At 37.9% G+C, this 17,386-nt stretch overlaps 1 protein-coding gene and 1 long non-coding RNA gene across 3 annotated transcripts; one reads left to right on the top strand and one right to left on the bottom strand.

Annotated features, from left to right (window-relative positions):
- The first annotated feature begins 1,076 nt into the window (after positions 1-1,076).
- Positions 1,077-2,049, top strand: LOC121049526. The gene is made up of 2 exons (XR_005800630.1): positions 1,077-1,474; positions 1,715-2,049. It is a non-coding gene; the product is annotated as an uncharacterized LOC121049526 (long non-coding RNA).
- Positions 2,050-8,954: 6,905 nt separating this feature from the next.
- Positions 8,955-10,262, bottom strand: LOC112165618 (cytochrome c oxidase copper chaperone 1). Of its 2 annotated transcripts, none has more exons than XM_024302198.2 (2): positions 10,098-10,262; positions 8,955-9,473 (listed from the first exon to the last, which is right to left on the bottom strand). In XM_024302198.2, the coding sequence occupies exon 2, from the start codon at positions 9,436-9,438 to the stop codon at positions 9,196-9,198; it is 243 nt and encodes an 80-aa protein (XP_024157966.1). In that variant the 5' UTR covers positions 9,439-9,473; positions 10,098-10,262; the 3' UTR covers positions 8,955-9,195. The 2 variants fall into 2 exon arrangements, with proteins under 2 accessions (XP_024157966.1, XP_024157968.1); XM_024302200.2 differs by having other exon boundaries at positions 8,955-9,470.
- Between the last annotated feature and the right edge of the window lie 7,124 nt (positions 10,263-17,386).

The raw sequence follows: 17,386 nt of genomic DNA, 5'->3' as shown, positions 1-17,386 counted from the left end.
CGTCGATACGAACATGTGGGTATGTTTACTTTTGTGTTTGCTCGACTTTTTGGTTGAGTTGGATTATTTGCGGTTTCAATTTGTTCTGTTTTCAATCCATGAGGATCCGACCCTTGGATCGTCCTCTTATTTAGGCGATTTGATCCTAAAAGTGTTTTGGAGGCCTTACTCCTATGAGGTTTCGTCTCGACTTATGTATGATTCGATTTATAGTTCACGTGTTTCAAATTAAATGCTTGTGTACTTTGTGTCGTATTAAGTGTGACCTTGATGTGATTAGGTGATTGACGGAATTATGTGAGTAGAGTTTGATGATTTTGTCCTTGTCTCGGTTTGTGTGTGAAGACGCAACAGGATATAAAGGTAAGTAAATCTCACATTATTTTCGGTGATAAATTAGTTATGTGATAGTTTAGTAGAATTAATTATTAGCTATAAAATCATATTTATTGCAAATAAATATTTGTTTTGAAATATATGAACTTGATCGTCAATGGTTCATGGGTAAGTGAAAACAAGGGTTTGTTACAAATGATTTTCTATTGAGTTGTGAAATATAGTTGGAATTGTTTAGTGAATGAAAAGCATTATGTTTTGTGTGTTTTGATCATTATTGTTGAACAAAGTGATTTTGAGGGAAATAAATGAATTTGGGAAGAAAAGACAGTTTTGTCGATTTTGAGTTTTGAATGGAGAATTTTAGGTAACGGTTTGAGGTGTGAAAATAATATTTTGAAAAGGTTTCGATATTGTTTGAGATTGGTGAATTTGTATATTAAGTAATGATAACCAAAGTGGTGATAATTGATACAGTAGTACCAAAGTGGTTATAAATTGTATGATGATTGTTGTATAAGGGATGTGAATTATTATTAATTGATTGATGTTAATATTGATGTTGTGGTGATTTGTATAATCAATAGATGAATGAGTATTGATTTGTACGTAGTTTATTTCTATTATTGAATTGCTTGTCTTCTTTCGTAATTTCCTGAACTAAATTATATGCAGAGATTACTGTTCTTCAATTTATTGGTTTTAATATAATCTCCTGAACTAATTTTCTAATGCAGGGCTGGACACCAACTTAAATATTTCTCTCTCTGAAACCCCTCCGTGCCCTTGAGAGTTGGTGGCACTGCCCACCCTTTATGGGTGCTTCCCTGAGCTATGTCTTAGCTTCCCTGAGCAATGTCTTAGATCTGAGGCTTTTGCCTCTTGCTTCATTTCTTTTTTTTCTCCTTCGGTCTCCTTCCCTTATCCTTCCATCTTGCCCCATTTTTCTTTCTGTACCTTAGCCCCAAATTTTCTCTAACTCATTCCTCACCACCCATCACCTTCTTGTACCCACTATCTCTCATCTCCGGATCTTGTTGCCCAGATTTTTTCTTTTCCTTTTCAAATCGGTACCATGGCTTGGTTCTTCCAGTGACTCCTCTCAAACGCGATTTCTCGCGTCTCAATCGGAAGATAGGTAGAGCTTTGGCTCGGGTGCATGCACCACCTCCTTCTATGTTCTATTATCGGGGTCTATTGGCTCCATGTGTTCTAGGCTTCGTTTGCCCAGATTTGTTCTCTGAGTTGTGGCTGCAAATCCTATGTTATGGTGTAGATTTCTACTGTGGGGATGATGATGAATCTGTGTTTAGATCCTCTATTTTCTTCTTCTTCTTTTTTCCTTTTTCAGGGTTATTTTGATCGGGCTTTGGTGTAGGGGTCTCTTTGCAAGCTGCAATTTTGGAGCTCCATGTATGGATTCAGCTACGACGACCATGGTGGACGTTGGTGGTGCTGGATTTGTGGCGGCTGAAGACAAGGAGAAGTTTAGAATTAGGGTTTTCTTTTGTTTGTTGTTTTCTGTTGGGCCTCCTACTGTTTATTTGGGCTCCGACTTTTGTGTACCTTTTATCTTTTCGGCATTTTTCTAAGGTTTTGTATCGTTTATTTTAGAATGCCTACTAAATCAAGATTTATCGAGATTGGGTCATGTACTTCTTCAGGTCAGCCTAATAAGTACATCAACCAGTCACAACCAATCTCTGTTTACTAGGCCTTTATTGTAAGTTTATCCTTCTAAATGAAAGTTTATTTTACCGACCAAAAAAAATTCTAATGCATGGATTACTATGACTTCTATTGATTTGATTTTAATATACGTGATCTCCTGAACTAACTTACATGCAAGGATTACTATGATTTGCTTGATGTGCTATTGATGTGATCTCCTAAACTAATTCATATGCAGGGATTACATTTTACTTGATTTAAATTATGAGTGCTTTACATTTTTCGAGAAGTGGTTGTTGAGATTTCAATGATTTTGAAAGGTCATGGAGGTGACAATTATTCGGTTGAGATAAATGGAGGATGATTTTGGATTATTGGAATTCTAAATGTTTTAAAACATTACTTGAGTTTGATTTGTTTTAGTTGAAGTTTTGTATAATTGGTTGCTAAGTTGAGAGTCAGAGCATATAGGTTTTATTCATGAATTAACTTACGAAAGCATATCATTGCAGGGTATGAACTTGATGTTAATTGTTGTGATAATTGCATATCAATTTTGTTAGGCTAAGATGGTTTAAGCATGTGTTTCTATTTTGTTGTTTTGAGTTGACTCACACGAGCTTGCAAAAGCTTACCGGGTTTGTTGTTTCAGCCTGGTGCATTATTCCATGCATGGTGTAAGGGTTATCCTGTAGGTTAAGGTGTACGTGATGGAGCTGTGGTCCCTTGCCGTTGCAGTCGTGAGTTTAGAAACTTATTTGTTGTGCGCACTTGTTAGTCTTCCGTTGTGTAGTAAGTGTGGTGGGGTTATTTACCTATAGAATTGTTATTTCAGTTTAATTTGTAAATTTGGTGTAATGTAATATATGACTCTAAAGAACTGTCAATTGGGTTTAGGGCATCTTTGTTTACTGGTTCTTTAAAGAAAAATTTCCAAGGTATTTAGTGTTGATGTCTGAACCATCACGCCCAGATAGTCTAAATTGTTTATTTTATTACTTATGCTTGAAAATTGGGGCGTGACACCTATCGTTTCTTTTTAATAAAATAGGTAAAGTAATGGTGTAATAAGAATGAAGTTTAAGTACATATTTTGTAGGGTGTAATAAGAAAAACATATTGTAAATTTTAATAAGATATTGTCCTTTATTTTAATTTTATACTAGGATATTTTAGTCTTCAATAAATCAAAAACTTGTAGGGTGAAGAAAATCATTAATAGAGTGGCAATAGCCACACCCAAAGGTAAATGGCAAAAGGAAAAAGGAAAAAGGAAAAAGAAAAAGGAAAAGTAATAAGAGTACTAAGAAAATATAAACTATCCATGCATTGTGACAAACTAATATGTGCATGCATCTTATTCAGTTGTAGATATTAACACATCATATCTGACTTTGGGAGTGCATAACATAATGTTGTTCAATAATAGTAGGAAAAGTTTTGCCCTAAAAAAAATTCGATAATAATAAGAATAATGCTAGGTGAATCAATTACATCTCACCTTATGAGACAACTAATGTAGTGGAAGCACGTCATTTAATGAAATTCTGTGATCGTTTTATCTCATTGGAGTTTAATTACATGCATTTAAAAAAAAAAAAAAAAACTCTTAGTTCATCCCACCCTTACATATGTTAATGAGTTAATTATATGCATATATAACTACTCTTTTTGAGTACGTATTAGTACTACGTTGTTGAGGATCAGAGGCGGAGCCACGTTGGGGCACGGTGGGTCCCGTGCCCCAGCACCGTGCCCCAGTGAGATTTTGATATATATACAAATTTGGTTTCATTATAACTCAGAGTGTTGTCTTGCTGTAGTGGTAGAGGCTTATTCTAGTCTTGCTCTTATGCTAATTTTTTTTTCTTTCTTTTGTTTTTTTAACATTAATACTATTATTTATTCTCAGCAATGTGCTAATTGTTTTTTTTATTTCTTTCTTTTTCTAACATTAATACCATTATTTCTTCTCAGAAAAAAAAATTAATAGTATTTTTTCATATAGTTTTAAAGTTCAAAGATAAATTATATTTTCATTATGAAAAATTATCTAAAATCTAAAAACTATAAGTTTGATTAATAAAATATGTAATCTAAAAAAATATTGATCTTTTTTAGTACAAAAATAAATATTGATCTTTCCCTAACCTTATTCTAATTATTATTTTTATTACAATTTTGATATATTTTAAGTTTAAGTTTCAATTTAAAAAAAAAAATTAAAACTTTTGAGTGCCCCAGTTGAGATCATTTTCTGGCTCCGCCACTGTTGAGGATGTCTTATTAATCATTCTCGATTGAATGCTCATCTTCACTAATCAGTTGCATGACAATTAAATTAAAGATAACTTTTTAGAACACTAATCTAATCCAATATATCTTCCCAATTGAGAGAGTTTGAGAGCGAGAGGAGAGGAGAGGAGGGAAGAGATGGATATGTACGTCAATGCACGACCCAATTTAATTGTGATTTGATATGGCGTGTGTTTGTAGGGATTTGGTCGTCGTCGTTTTCTTCTTCCACAAAAGAGCAACGAAGTTGACGCGAGAGGAGGAAATGAGGCCAACGGCCAATCCCTCCTCAGTCCTCACCTCCATTATTAAGATTCCTTCGGCAGTTTCCCCGGAGACGTGTGCTCCTCTCATGCCTGTGCAGGCCCCATATTCCTCAACTGGCAAAGTCTAAATTGCCCTCGTCCTCCTTTCCTATGCATCTATAAATTGAGGAGCCATAGGAGGGCTTGAAGATATAGCAAGCAAGCAAAGCAATTCCATTAATCAAAAGCAAAACCCATTTTCAGTTACTCAAATCCAATCAGCACCATGTCTGGAAAGTGCGGCAACTGTGACTGCTCTGACGTTTCCCAGTGCACGTAAGTAACTTCTTCCATTTTCTTAATACGTACATGTGTTTCAGTTAGTAAGTTCTTAATTAATTTATTAATTAATCAGATTAGGGTTTCTTTTCTTTCGCTGATCGAAGAGCGATTGATATGAGAGGATTTGGGTTCAACTACTGCCGTTTGTGTGCATGTGCTTATATGTCAATACTCCATGAGCGAAACTAAGGAGCTCATATGTTTTGCTCTTAAAGAGCAACGCACGTTATTGTATTTGGAGGGATTGGTTCGTAGGTCACCTTGTGCAAAATATGTTCATGTACCTGAATTAATGTTTAATGACCAAAAAAGAAAAAAAAAAGTTTGTACACAAATATGTACATGCTTCTGTAAGTCTAAACATATATGTGATAAAGTAATTTAAGGTTCGCATTCGACGAAACTAATTGGCAATGGATGGAGTGGCTAACCCAAAAGCAAAGTTATATTTTTCTAATGTGCGAGTGTTATATTTATACACATTCTCAACACGCCTCTGCACGTGTGACGAATTCTCAAGCCATAAACGTGGACAAGTTATATTGGGAGACGGTGAGCACGTGTGGCCATCGCTGAAACCAAACACGTGGGTAACCTGCTCTGATACCATGATAAAGTAATTTGGGATTCACATCCAAAACCAATTGACAATGGATGGAGTGATCCAAACTCATATAAACCCATAAGCAAAGTTATATTTTTCCAATGTGGGAGTTATATTAATACACATTCTCAACAATATGCATCAATATAAATTAATTTTAACTGTTTAATTTTGTTTTGGATATGTTCTTAATTTAAAGGATCATAATAACTTTTGATCTCTCTGAAATTGCAGCAAGAAGGGAAACAGTTTGGTCATTGTTGAGACTGAGAAGAGGTAACCACTTAATTCTCCAACGACTAATTATTACAATCAAAAAATTTCTAAGAATTAATAATTGTTTTGAGAAAAAAATAATAATAATTATTTCTTATCTTTCTTTACTTCCTGTTGGAGGAGAAAAAGCAACTTATAAAACTATGATTCTTCTTGCAGCTACGACACTGTTGTTATGGATGCACCAGCTGCCGAAAACGGCGGAAAGTGCAAATGCGGCACCACCTGCTCTTGCATCGACTGCAAATGTGGAAATTAAGTCCCCTATTCGACGACCAATGGCTGCCATATAACTATGTGGTGATAAAAATTGTGGAGTCTCGTCAATAAAGGATTTGTGAGAATCAAATAACTCCTCTGTTTATTTGTGATAGTAGTTTGATCGAGTCTGTGAGTGAGTGAGTGAGAGATGTACTCTACTGTGTGTGTGTCAATCATATCTGTTTTCTTTAGTAGCTTGTAATGTTCTTGATCTGGCCATTATCTGTGGCCTTGTGATTATGTTTAATTAATGAAATTACTGTTCGTATACATGCTGATTTTCACTCTTCAGCTGTATCTCAATATTTCCAGAATTATGTATATGAAATTATAGATCGATATAGACTATTTATTATTCTAATTAATTACTTGAACTAAATATATTTGGATGATCGCATGGCATCCATGATTGAGAAATCAAGTTTTGTGTGGCTATGGCTTTGATGATTAAGAAATAAGAACAGCAGAGTTTTGCTATTGTTATTACCAGCCTTGATAAAGCAAATGACTACTGTATGCCCTCTCTTGCGACAAATCTGGCATATTCTAGTGTAACATTGTTTTTTTTTTTGTTTTTTTTTTATGAAACATTCAGTTACCCAACTAAATTCGCATGTGAATACTGTATCATAGAAAAAACCAATTCAAAAACTAAATTCAAAGGAGGCATGAAGGGGGAGGGTACAGATACTAAGGCCATCTCCAGGTGTGGGGGGCTAAAAATAGCCCTCGGGCTAAATTTTATCCCTCGATAATCACTATACATGCAAATAGTGAGGGTTATAATTTCTACCATCTCCAACCCTCAAAGCTATAAGTTTAAATGCCATGTTATTTTATTGTATTTCATTATGTATTTCAAATATGTAGTATTTTATAACTATGCTACTATTTCTACTCTCATATAATTATTTTTCTGAGGAGGTAGAAATTGCACAATAATGAGAGAAATTGCACATTAATGAGAAATGAGAAACAAGTAGCAAATATGGGAGTAAGGAGGTAGAAAAAAAAAATGTGAGATATGAAAAATGAGCTTCTATTCATACATCTAAAATTGGCATTTGGACCTCCCCATTTAATACACCTCTAACTTACTTTTACAAATAACCAATATGCTATTTGCACTTCCCTAATTTTCCCACAATGTCCATTATCTAATAAAATCTATAGAAGCCTCTTTTTTTTTTTTGAAAAAGAATAACCTCTGAGTCCATGCTCATGAATCAAAGTCGCCCACAACAAGCATGTGATCCGTGAATTCAAGGACATGCTGTATATATATTTTCTGTAGTTAGAGTGTCTTGATACGGCGACATACTTTTCTATAGAAAGGGCTTCTATTCTTATCTGTCAAATCATTTCTTTCCTCCGCTAGATCTCTGATCTCTTCCTCAAGAACCTTTCCTTTCTTTCCAAAAGTATGATCCAACTCTACTAGCTTCTCTTTGAGTTTCTTGTGAATAGGAATACTAATATGAAGGAGTATGAACGTTTAGTTACTCTTACGACATAATCTTCGTGTCTTATTGTTCAATTGCATAGAACACACTAAGAGAATCACATGGAAATAGGAGCACAAGCATGTTGAATTCGTGAAGGGGAATTCTCCTTTGCTAGCGGTGGTATTCCATCACTCTCTGTAGTTAGAGTGTCTTGATACGGCGACATACTTTTCTATAGAAAGGGCTTCTATTCTTCTCTGTCAAATCATTTCTTTCCTCCGCTAGATCTCTGGTCTCTTCCTCTAGAACCTTTCCTTTCTTTCCAAAAGTATGATCCAACTCTGCTAGCTTCTCTTTGAGTTTCTTGTCAATAGGAATACTAACATGAAGGAGTATGAACGTTTAGTTACTCTTACGACATAATCTTCGTGTCTTATTGTTCAATTGCATAGTCGTCCCCAAGATAAGTCGTATATCCTCATAATAGTTTTCTTATATACCACTGTTTTGAATAACATGGCTTGTTGCGCTTAGCACGGAGATATCAAGCACAACACGCTAAGAGAATCACATGGAAATAGGAGCACAAGCATGCATGTTGAATTCGTGAAGGGGAATTCTACTTTGCTAGCGGTGGTATTCCATCACTCTCATGCCTTGCAGCCGGCCTGCTGCTCACGTTTCTTTTCTGCTGAAACAATGAGCCTAAACACCTCCTTATATAAGCAAATATCATGCCTTTATCAATTAGGATCATACTATATCCATCAATAAGAATCCAAATCCTCTTGCTAATTAGAATCCTTATATTCCAAGACAAGAATACTAACTGTTCGTGAAGAAACTCTGAAACCGTATCCACAATTAAGTATGCAGGAGCATGACCCTGCATCAGAGTGCCCAAGTGCTCTTTTTCAAAAACCATGAAAGATGATTTCATCTTAGCACACAGTGATATCGGACTGTGGTTGTGGTAAAAATTTGCAGAACTCGGAACTTAGACAACTTGAGGTTCAGTTGACGCCACAAGTTGGCTGTGTTGGGAGCGGTCCTTGAGCACAACTTACACGACTTCATCAAACTTACATAAGTACATAAATCAATCCTTGTTCTTCGGTATCATATACTACTTGTTCCTTAATTTCCAACGGAACCACAATCATGCTTTGGAGAGACACATGAACAAAATTGCTTACTGATATTTCAGAGGGGATACTCGATCGACACGTCGTAGTCTTCTTCAGGCTTCAGATAATGAACATTTCGTCACTCTCTCTAATTTAGTTAAATCAGCTAGGACCCACTTGTATGTCATTAGTTCATGAAACACATTGACAAAAATAATAATGAAGTAGGCTATGAACAATGAGCCTTGCGGGTTATTGGAGAGTGTGTAGCAATCCGATCATTACTCAATTCTCATTAGCATTGATCTGATTATCAACCCATATGGAAGCAAGCAATTACTAACATAAAATATGACAATAGCAGACAGAAAAGTCATCTGATTGTAAATCATCAATCAATGTTTACCCCAACTGAATCAATTAAAAGGGTATAGATCGAGAAACAATATCAAAGTAACAGTTAACAGAAGTTCCACTTCCTTACATTATTCTTGAACTTTCAGATATCATTCTGTATGTGTACCCCTAAAGTAATGGTTTCATTTCAAAACTGTTTAATGCTCATTTTATTCTCCTAATCATGTCCAGCAATCTCAAATGTTGAAGCCCTCCGCACGAAGGCACGTCTTATGAGCCTCAATCCATTTTGCGCAAGCATCTTCACCATGCTGCACAATGCATTCATCTCGCAGCTTCTTTGTATCAGGGCAAGCACAGCAGATCTTCTTCTTTGGCTTAGTGTCCAAGCCGGACTTTGCGACAGCCGACCCTTGATTTGGCTGCAAGGCTGGCAGAGCCAAGGCAGAGGAAGTATTTTCAGTTGGCAGTCCACCCATTACTCAAAGCCGTCGATGAATATAAACAGTACCTACTAGAAATATTCAGAGAAGCAAAGAATAAAAAATAAAATAAAAAACAGATTTTCAGCTCACAGAGAATGGAAGAGTAACATAATAGTTCACCAAAGTCTTGAATTTGTTCATCTAATTATTAGCCTAGAGCCCTAGATCATATAAAAGATGAGCCATCCACCACAAAAAGTAAACTGTTTGTTTAACAAAGCAATGAGCTCAGATGTTCTAAACGGCTAAACCTCATATCTCAGTCAGTGAAATCCATTACAATTAAAACTGACGCATTAGGAAATCCAAAAATTCAGAAACAACCATCATAACAAAAATACAATAATCAGCAGCAACCCAAAGAACAGAAAACCCAGATTCATTCTGGCCAGCACCCATTGGGGCTTTTCATCAAACACATGGTGGGCGTTTAGTAATACTCCCCAACAAATTACCCATTCATAAAATGATAAAAACCAGAGTAAACCAGATATATAAATGCAAACCCAAAACCCAAAAGTAAAGTAAACCCCTTCAATCAAAACTAGAAAATCGCCATAACCACGAGACTGTGGACATAATCTACCATGCTCTTGAAACAAAAATTAATCGAAGTAATATCAATATACACGAAAGAAGAAGACATAACTTACCGCTGAAAATAAGAAAGGGAAGATCAAACTGAAAGCTTGAAAATAACGCTGAGGAAGAAGAAGAAGAAGAAGAAGAAGAAGGTTCAAAGGTGTGCTTTTCTGGAAGCGTAAAGTGGCCGCTAAAATTCTCGAGGCTAAAACTGGGCCGCGTTCGAGTCTTAAGTGAAAAAGATCTGTGTCAACGATGACCCCGGGGCGTGGAAATAAGGCAAGTTTGGTGTGCTGTGGGCCTATGGGCCTCCGACTTTGTTTCCCTTTAGTCGAACCCAACACCCACTGCTACAAAATTTCATAACGAACGATCAACTTGCAAAGACAATAACCCATTTTTATTTGACCCATTGTCCCAAATTTTATCCAAAACATTCTTATTTACCGCACTAAAAAATTAAAATTCTGTCTCACTCCATCTAAGGGTGAAAAATCAAATTAAAGCACAGCTTAATTATTAAAGGGTGAGGCTATACACACCCTACTGTTTACTCATTTCACCCTACAAGCAATATATTTTCCATAAAAACCCTATTTTACCCATGAATTAAATAAAAATTATTTAAAATGTATTAAATTAAAATTAAGGGGAAAAAAATATTTTATCAGTTACCCAACCCCTTTTTCCTGCCCAGACTTGGTCGCTGGCAATTAGCAACACCACAACTTAAAATCTCAAACTCAGAATTAATGGTAGAACAAGAAGTAAATCATCCATGTGTGTATCCACTACCATCATCTACATGGCTCTTATCGGATCATTCCTCATTACAACTTAGACAAGTTACTAGAGTTTGGGCCAGGCAACACATAAATTAGATGTCCTCAAACAAAAACATGAAAGAAAAAAAAATCATTCTCTTCTTCATTGCTCTCTTAATTAACTTACTGGTCTTTTAACATGCATTAAAATATACTAACAATGAAACTGAAAAAGAAAGGGTCCTTGACCAAAAGCTCCAAAATGAGCCAAAGTTATCCAACTGACCCCAGCAATAGATTTTTATTCTCACTAACTCAATTTAAAGAGAAATGACAACTTTGCCCTTCACCTAATTAAAAAACTACATGATGCCACTCTGTCCTCTCTCCTCTCTCTCCATGCTGCCAGTTCTCTCTCTCTCTCTCTCTCTCTCTCTCTCTCTCTCTCTCTCTCTCTCTCTCTCTCTCTCTCTCTCTCTCTCTCTCTCTCTCTCTCTCCCTGTTAGCTCCGGCGACATTTATGGACTGCAGTTTCCGAGATCGAGCTGCCTTCTTCTCGGACTCGGGTATCAAACCAGAACGAAGTCATATCCGGACTCCTTGCCATACTTGTCCAATTTCTGCTTTGACGACAAACGTGTCGCTGCGGCCACCGAAGGCTTCTCCTCGATTCCTCTTCTCCGCTCGATTTTGTTGACGACACCGATGAAGGCTTCTCCTCGGTCGATTTGATGTTGCAGTGAGCGTTGGGTCACTTCGATCTGAACAAGCAACGGCTTGAGCAGCTCCGGTGAATTGCTCTGGCGATGTGCTCGGGTATGTTGACTTCACTGATCTGTCCAATAACTCATTGGATGGGTTCAGTATTTGATCGGAGTTGCCATTGTGATTTGAAAGTTTTGTTGAATGGGTTTAATTTTACGATGACAAAGAAGTTAGGTTTCCGGTCTGCAACTGTGGAAGAAGGGAGAAGAAGAAGATTGGGTGCCCAGAGCATTTTTATTATTTTTTTAAGTAATGGGGCAGAAGGAAAGGAAAAATAAAAGTATTGGGGGTCAATAGATGTCTATTTGGAGACCATAAACGTCTATTGCATATCTATTGGAAGGGCAATAGATGTCTATTGGGGGCAATAAACATTTCCAGTGAGGTTTTCAGAAAAGTCTGGTGGGCAGTGGCTGACGACCGGATTCTGGTGATCGGTGATCCGAATCCGGCGATCGGTGACAGGAATCCGGCAAAAGTTGGCTGGAATCCAGCTAAAATTTGCCAGATTCCGGCAGCCGGTGACGGGCTCCGGCGCCTATGGTTTCTCTCTCTTCCATTCTCTCTCTTTCTCTAAACAACAAAGGGATGAGGGCAGTGGCGGACCCAGCATTCTTTTTCTATGGGGCGTGTATGTTAAAGTATATATATATAACTGTTAAAGTATTAGATTAAGTCAGACAAGTGGGGGCATGTTTACAAAATATGAAGACAAAATACTATCTTATTAGATTAAATACATTATTTACAAAACATGAGTAGGTGCATGAGCCCCCACTTGCCCCCCTCTGGGTCCGCCAGTGGATGAGGGTAAAATGGTATTTAAAAAATTAATAAAAAATCTTAATGGGGTGTTAGGGAAGATCTCCTTAGAGTATTTTGGATAAGAGGGACTTAAAAAAACTTAATGGGATAAGTGGGAAAAAAATCCCTAGAAATGGGGTAAATGGACAAAAACTCAAAAAGAAAATTAAAAAAATGGAAATAAATCAGATTATGAGTTTGTTAGGAAACTTTAATAAATTTTCATTTATTATAGGTATAAATTAAATAAGAATTTTCCTTTAAAAACTTTCTTTTTTTATTGGATATGTCAAGATAATTCTGAAAAAATAAATGGGTGTAAATTTAATATTGAATTTAAAATTAAAATGTAAGTGTAATGAGTAACTAGGATGACCAAAGAAAATGGTAGGGTGGTAATAGCCGCATCCAAAGCGAATATGGACAGTTTTCTAAAGTGCTCTAAAGAACCTGAATCTAAATTAAAATTTCTAGCAAAAACCACTCAAATTCACATATAGATCCAACAAACCTCATCTGGAAATAAAAAATCAAATATATTCATACATGGTAAGAATGTAATTCATACTACACATCAATTGGTAATCAAATTTGGTCAAAAAAAAAAATATAAAGGACATGAATTTAAATTAAATTCTCCAGTAAAAAAGCACCCACTTTAGTAATCAGATTTAATACTAATTTACAAAGAATAAATATTGAACATAATCTAAATTGAATTTTCCGGCAAAGTCCACCCAAGTGTATAATTATATGGATTTAGCGAACCTCATCCAGAATTCCAGTTTTGTAAATATATTAAGGGTGGGGCTATTTCGACCCTACCAAATGCTTTGTTCACCCTGTAATTAAATTTTTATCTTGAAACTTCCAATTTCACCCTCAAATAATTTAGATAAAAAAATATATATATCACCATTGAAAATGTGAAACTGGAAAAGAAAAAAAAAATAAGCACACGATTGCGCTGGAATCCGATGCCTTCTAGTTTCTTTTAACTCTTTCTTTTTTTTTTCTTCTTCTCTATCTTCTTTGTTCATCAGCTACTATGATGTAGAATCATATGAAATAGAATAAAATAATACTAACCAACAATTCTTTTCACTTGTTGCCAAAAGCATGAAAATTTTGTCTAACTAATTGTTTGGCAGGCTAGCGATGAAGAAGATGAGATGATAGTTTTTTTTTTTTTGGGGGTAAAGAAAGCTGAGATAATAAAATGGATGTCTGTTGGGTAAAGTTTTATTTATCGATAAAATTGATTTTGTTCAAGGAAAACCTAATTTGTGTTTAGCTCAAACTCTAGGTTACTTGACCTAGTGGTAATAGGATTTAATTAGAAGGATCTAGAATCTTATTCAATGTAGAATTACTTTCCTTGTATGATTGAGATTCTATGCACTGTAATCCTCTATATAAAGAGGCCCCTATTATCAATGAGAATACACAGCAAATTCCTCTCAAATTCAGTTTCTCTAAAACATGTTATCAGCACGAGCCCTAACCCTGAAGCCCTAAATTCGTAGCCTTCAAATCCCAGAAACCACCGCCGCCCACCTTGAAGATCTCAACTCCAGGAGTCCAAAACCGGAGGCCCTGCCCACAGAACCGGCCGGAAAATATCAGAACCGGCCACCGGAAGTAGCAAAAATCCCCCTGCCCGGTTCAAAGCTTTCCTCACCACCTCCTGCCGCCATACTCGGCCACCTGCAGCATTTACAGCCCAGAAATCTGGAACCGGAAACTTCCCCACCGGAACCGGCCAAAATTCAACCGAACCGGCCACCAGAGTCTAGCAGATCTGAACCGAAAGGAAAAGAAAAAAAAAAAAAAGGAAAGAAACTTGCTGAAGCCCAAGCCCAGCCCAAGTGAAGCAGCCGAGCCGCCGACCGCCTAGCCGCCGAGCCGCCAAGCCGCAAACGTTCTGCCACGTCAGCACCACGCAAGCTGCCGCGTCAGCTGCCACGTCAACCTCCAGTCAGCTGCCACGTCAACCTCCAGTCAGCTGCCACGTCAGCATTTGTGCCACGTCAGCAATCTTGTCAACGCCGGTCAACCACAGCCGGCGACTTTTCCGGCCGATTTCCGGCCACTTTTCCGACGACTTTTCCGGCCGATTTCCGGCAACTTTCAGGCGAATTTTCTGGCCAACTTCCGGCGACTTTTCCGGTCAGCTACAGTAACTTTCCGGCAGCTACAATGAATTTCCGGCAACCACTTTTCGGCATCTTTTTAAGGTAAACTTTTCTAAAAGTTCCCGTTTAACTGAAGTTTTTCAATTTCTTCTTCTTTTCTCGAGGACTTCCAAAATCCCTTCTCCTACCCCCCTTTCTTCTTCATAGGGGAGACCAATAGCCGAACTGTGGGGGTTCGTGCTCACTCCAAGGTTGGAGCTTGTAGAGTCCTCCAAACTTAGAGTTTGTTGAGAAGAAAACGATCGACCACATATATCGTTGTTTCGATCTAATCCAAAATCCCTCTTGGAATCGGATTTTCTTAGAAGCGACTACGCTCAGAAAATTCCTAATTTCTTGGAAGCGACTACGCTCAGAGATTTAATAGTTTTTCGTGGTAGCATTTTCGCTCCGAAACTAACCCTAATCTTGTGTTGTTTTTCAGGATGAGTAACCTGAACAAGTTGAACTTCGTTCCACTAGAAACAACTGGCGCAGGATACCATAGGTGGGTCCGAGATGTGCGCCAACATCTTAAGGCTGATGGACTTCTGGGAGCCATCCAAGAGCCTGGTCAGAACGTGCTCTCCATTGAGCAAGCTACTGCTTTCGAAGCAAAACAAGCTAAAGCCATAATTCTCATGACAAGGCACATGAATGACGCGCTCCAAAATGAATACCTCAATGAGGAAGACCCAAGAAAGCTATGGGTAGAACTTGAGCAGCGATTTGGCAACGTTCGTGACTCCCTGCTTCCTGATTTAGAAGTGCGATGGCATAGCCTCCGCTTTTGTGATTTCAAGTCTGTGCTTGATTATAACTCGGAAGCTCTTCGTATCAAGTCTCTGATGGAGTTTTGTGGCCAAGCCATAACTGATACGATGTTGATCGAGAAGACTCTCTCTACCTTCCCCGTCTCTGCACTGATGATTTCAAAGAATTATCGGATTGATGTAAATGCAGGACGTATCACAAGGTTTCATGAGCTCATTGGCGCCATGAACGTAGCTGAAAAGCACGACAATATCCTTGTGAAGAACTATAATGCTAGACCCGTGGGAACTAAGCCTATTCCGGAGTCTAACTATAGTCGCGCCCCTAATGGAGGACGTAAGGAGCGAAACCCTAAGGATAGGGACAATTCTGGACATTCTGGTCCATATGTTCTCCCTAAAGAGGAAGGAAATCGCCAAGAGAGGCGTGCACGGAACCGTGGAGGTCAACGTGTGAAGAGAGAGAGAGGCGGAGCCTCCGACCATGGTGGTAACGCCACCAAGAGGATAGGTCGTCCAAATCGCGCCCCAATGGCGCCTCGATCAAGGGAGCCTGACCATAATGATGTTTGTTTTCGATGTGGATCAACTGAACATTGGGCCAAATCATGTACCGCACCCCAGAATGTTGCAAACGCATACAAGACGTATCGTGAAGCAAGGGAAGCGAATTACATGGCATAAGAAGATCAAGATGGCGATCTAGATCTAAGGGTGGAAGACTACAAGGATCAAGACCCAGAAACTGGCGATTTTGATTAAGTCTTTTTATTTTCCAAGAGTTGTAGGCGATTGCCATATTACTTTTTATTGGATTAGATTTTCTTTGATCATAGAAACAATGATGTATTCCGTTGGCTTATGAATAAAATTTCGAGTTCTTTTCATTATGACTCAATTTTGATTCTGAGCATATGACTTTGTGACTACGATGGCTGGGCCATCAGTATTACTTCAAGGACATGGAATAGCCCAAGTTCCACTTGCCAAATGGCACCTTGATTACAGTTGTCACAGAAACTCTCTACCCTCTTGGGGCAAATAGTACCCTATGAATAGCCAACGAATTCCATGTGAAAATGCATGTAGAGAACGGAAATGAGTTCCTTTGCATTACCTCTAATGATTGCGAATAAAGACGCATCTTAGAGAAGTTTATGTGTCGCTCTAGTGGACTTTATGTCACTATTCGAGCTATTAAATCCAATAAAGTTATGAGAGAAGATCTCTTGGACTTAGACACATATTGGCTTTGTCACGATAGGATAGGTCATCTTGGTCATGATATGATGATCCGTCTACAAAAAGACTTCACACGGACATCTTTTACTAAGCCTGTTCCTTAGGGAAATTAGGACTGAGACCGTCCTATGCAAAGGATATGACATTACTCATTCTGTTCTTACAAAGAATCCGTAGGGATTTTGTGGATTGATTCAACCAACTTGCGGACGTTTAAATATCTCATGATGTTGGTTGACACGCAAACACACTGGTCACGTGTTGTGCCATTGTCCACTTGTAATGCTGCTTATGCTACACTCCTAGCACATATCATACAACAATGGGCTCACTCCCCAAATCATCCTATTTAGTCAATTGGATTTGACTATGCTAGAGAGTTTACATCGAAGACTTTCGATGGTTATTGCATTGGGACTAATGTTGGACATTATATTCCCCTGAACACACCCAAATGGTCTCACGAAAATGACTACGATGGTAGTCTGAACATTGGTAATGCGCACCAATCTTCTTACATCCGCTTGGGGTGATGCAATATCGCATGCAACTATGCTAATTCGTCTACGACCTAATGCCACTCAATGTACCTCTGCGTTACAGCTAGTGACTGGGTACACATCTTTTGTACTTACGCACATTTGAGTGAGCCATTTTTGTGCCAATTGCGCCGCCACAGCGCTCTATGATGGGTCCTTACAGACGAATGGGCAACTACGTTGGATTTTAGACTTCCAACAATCGTCCGCCACTTAAATGCCCTTGCTAGGCGATCTCCTTACCGCTAGATTTGCGGATGTCACTCTGATGAGACAGTCTTCCCGTCGTTAGGGGGAGA

The sequence above is a fragment of the Rosa chinensis genome, chromosome 5 (genome assembly GCF_002994745.2).
Source record: "Rosa chinensis cultivar Old Blush chromosome 5, RchiOBHm-V2, whole genome shotgun sequence".
NCBI classification, from domain to species: domain Eukaryota; kingdom Viridiplantae; phylum Streptophyta; class Magnoliopsida; order Rosales; family Rosaceae; genus Rosa; species Rosa chinensis.
The sequence above is the reverse complement of the archived record's forward strand: the minus strand, read 5'-3'. Positions and strand labels throughout refer to the sequence as shown.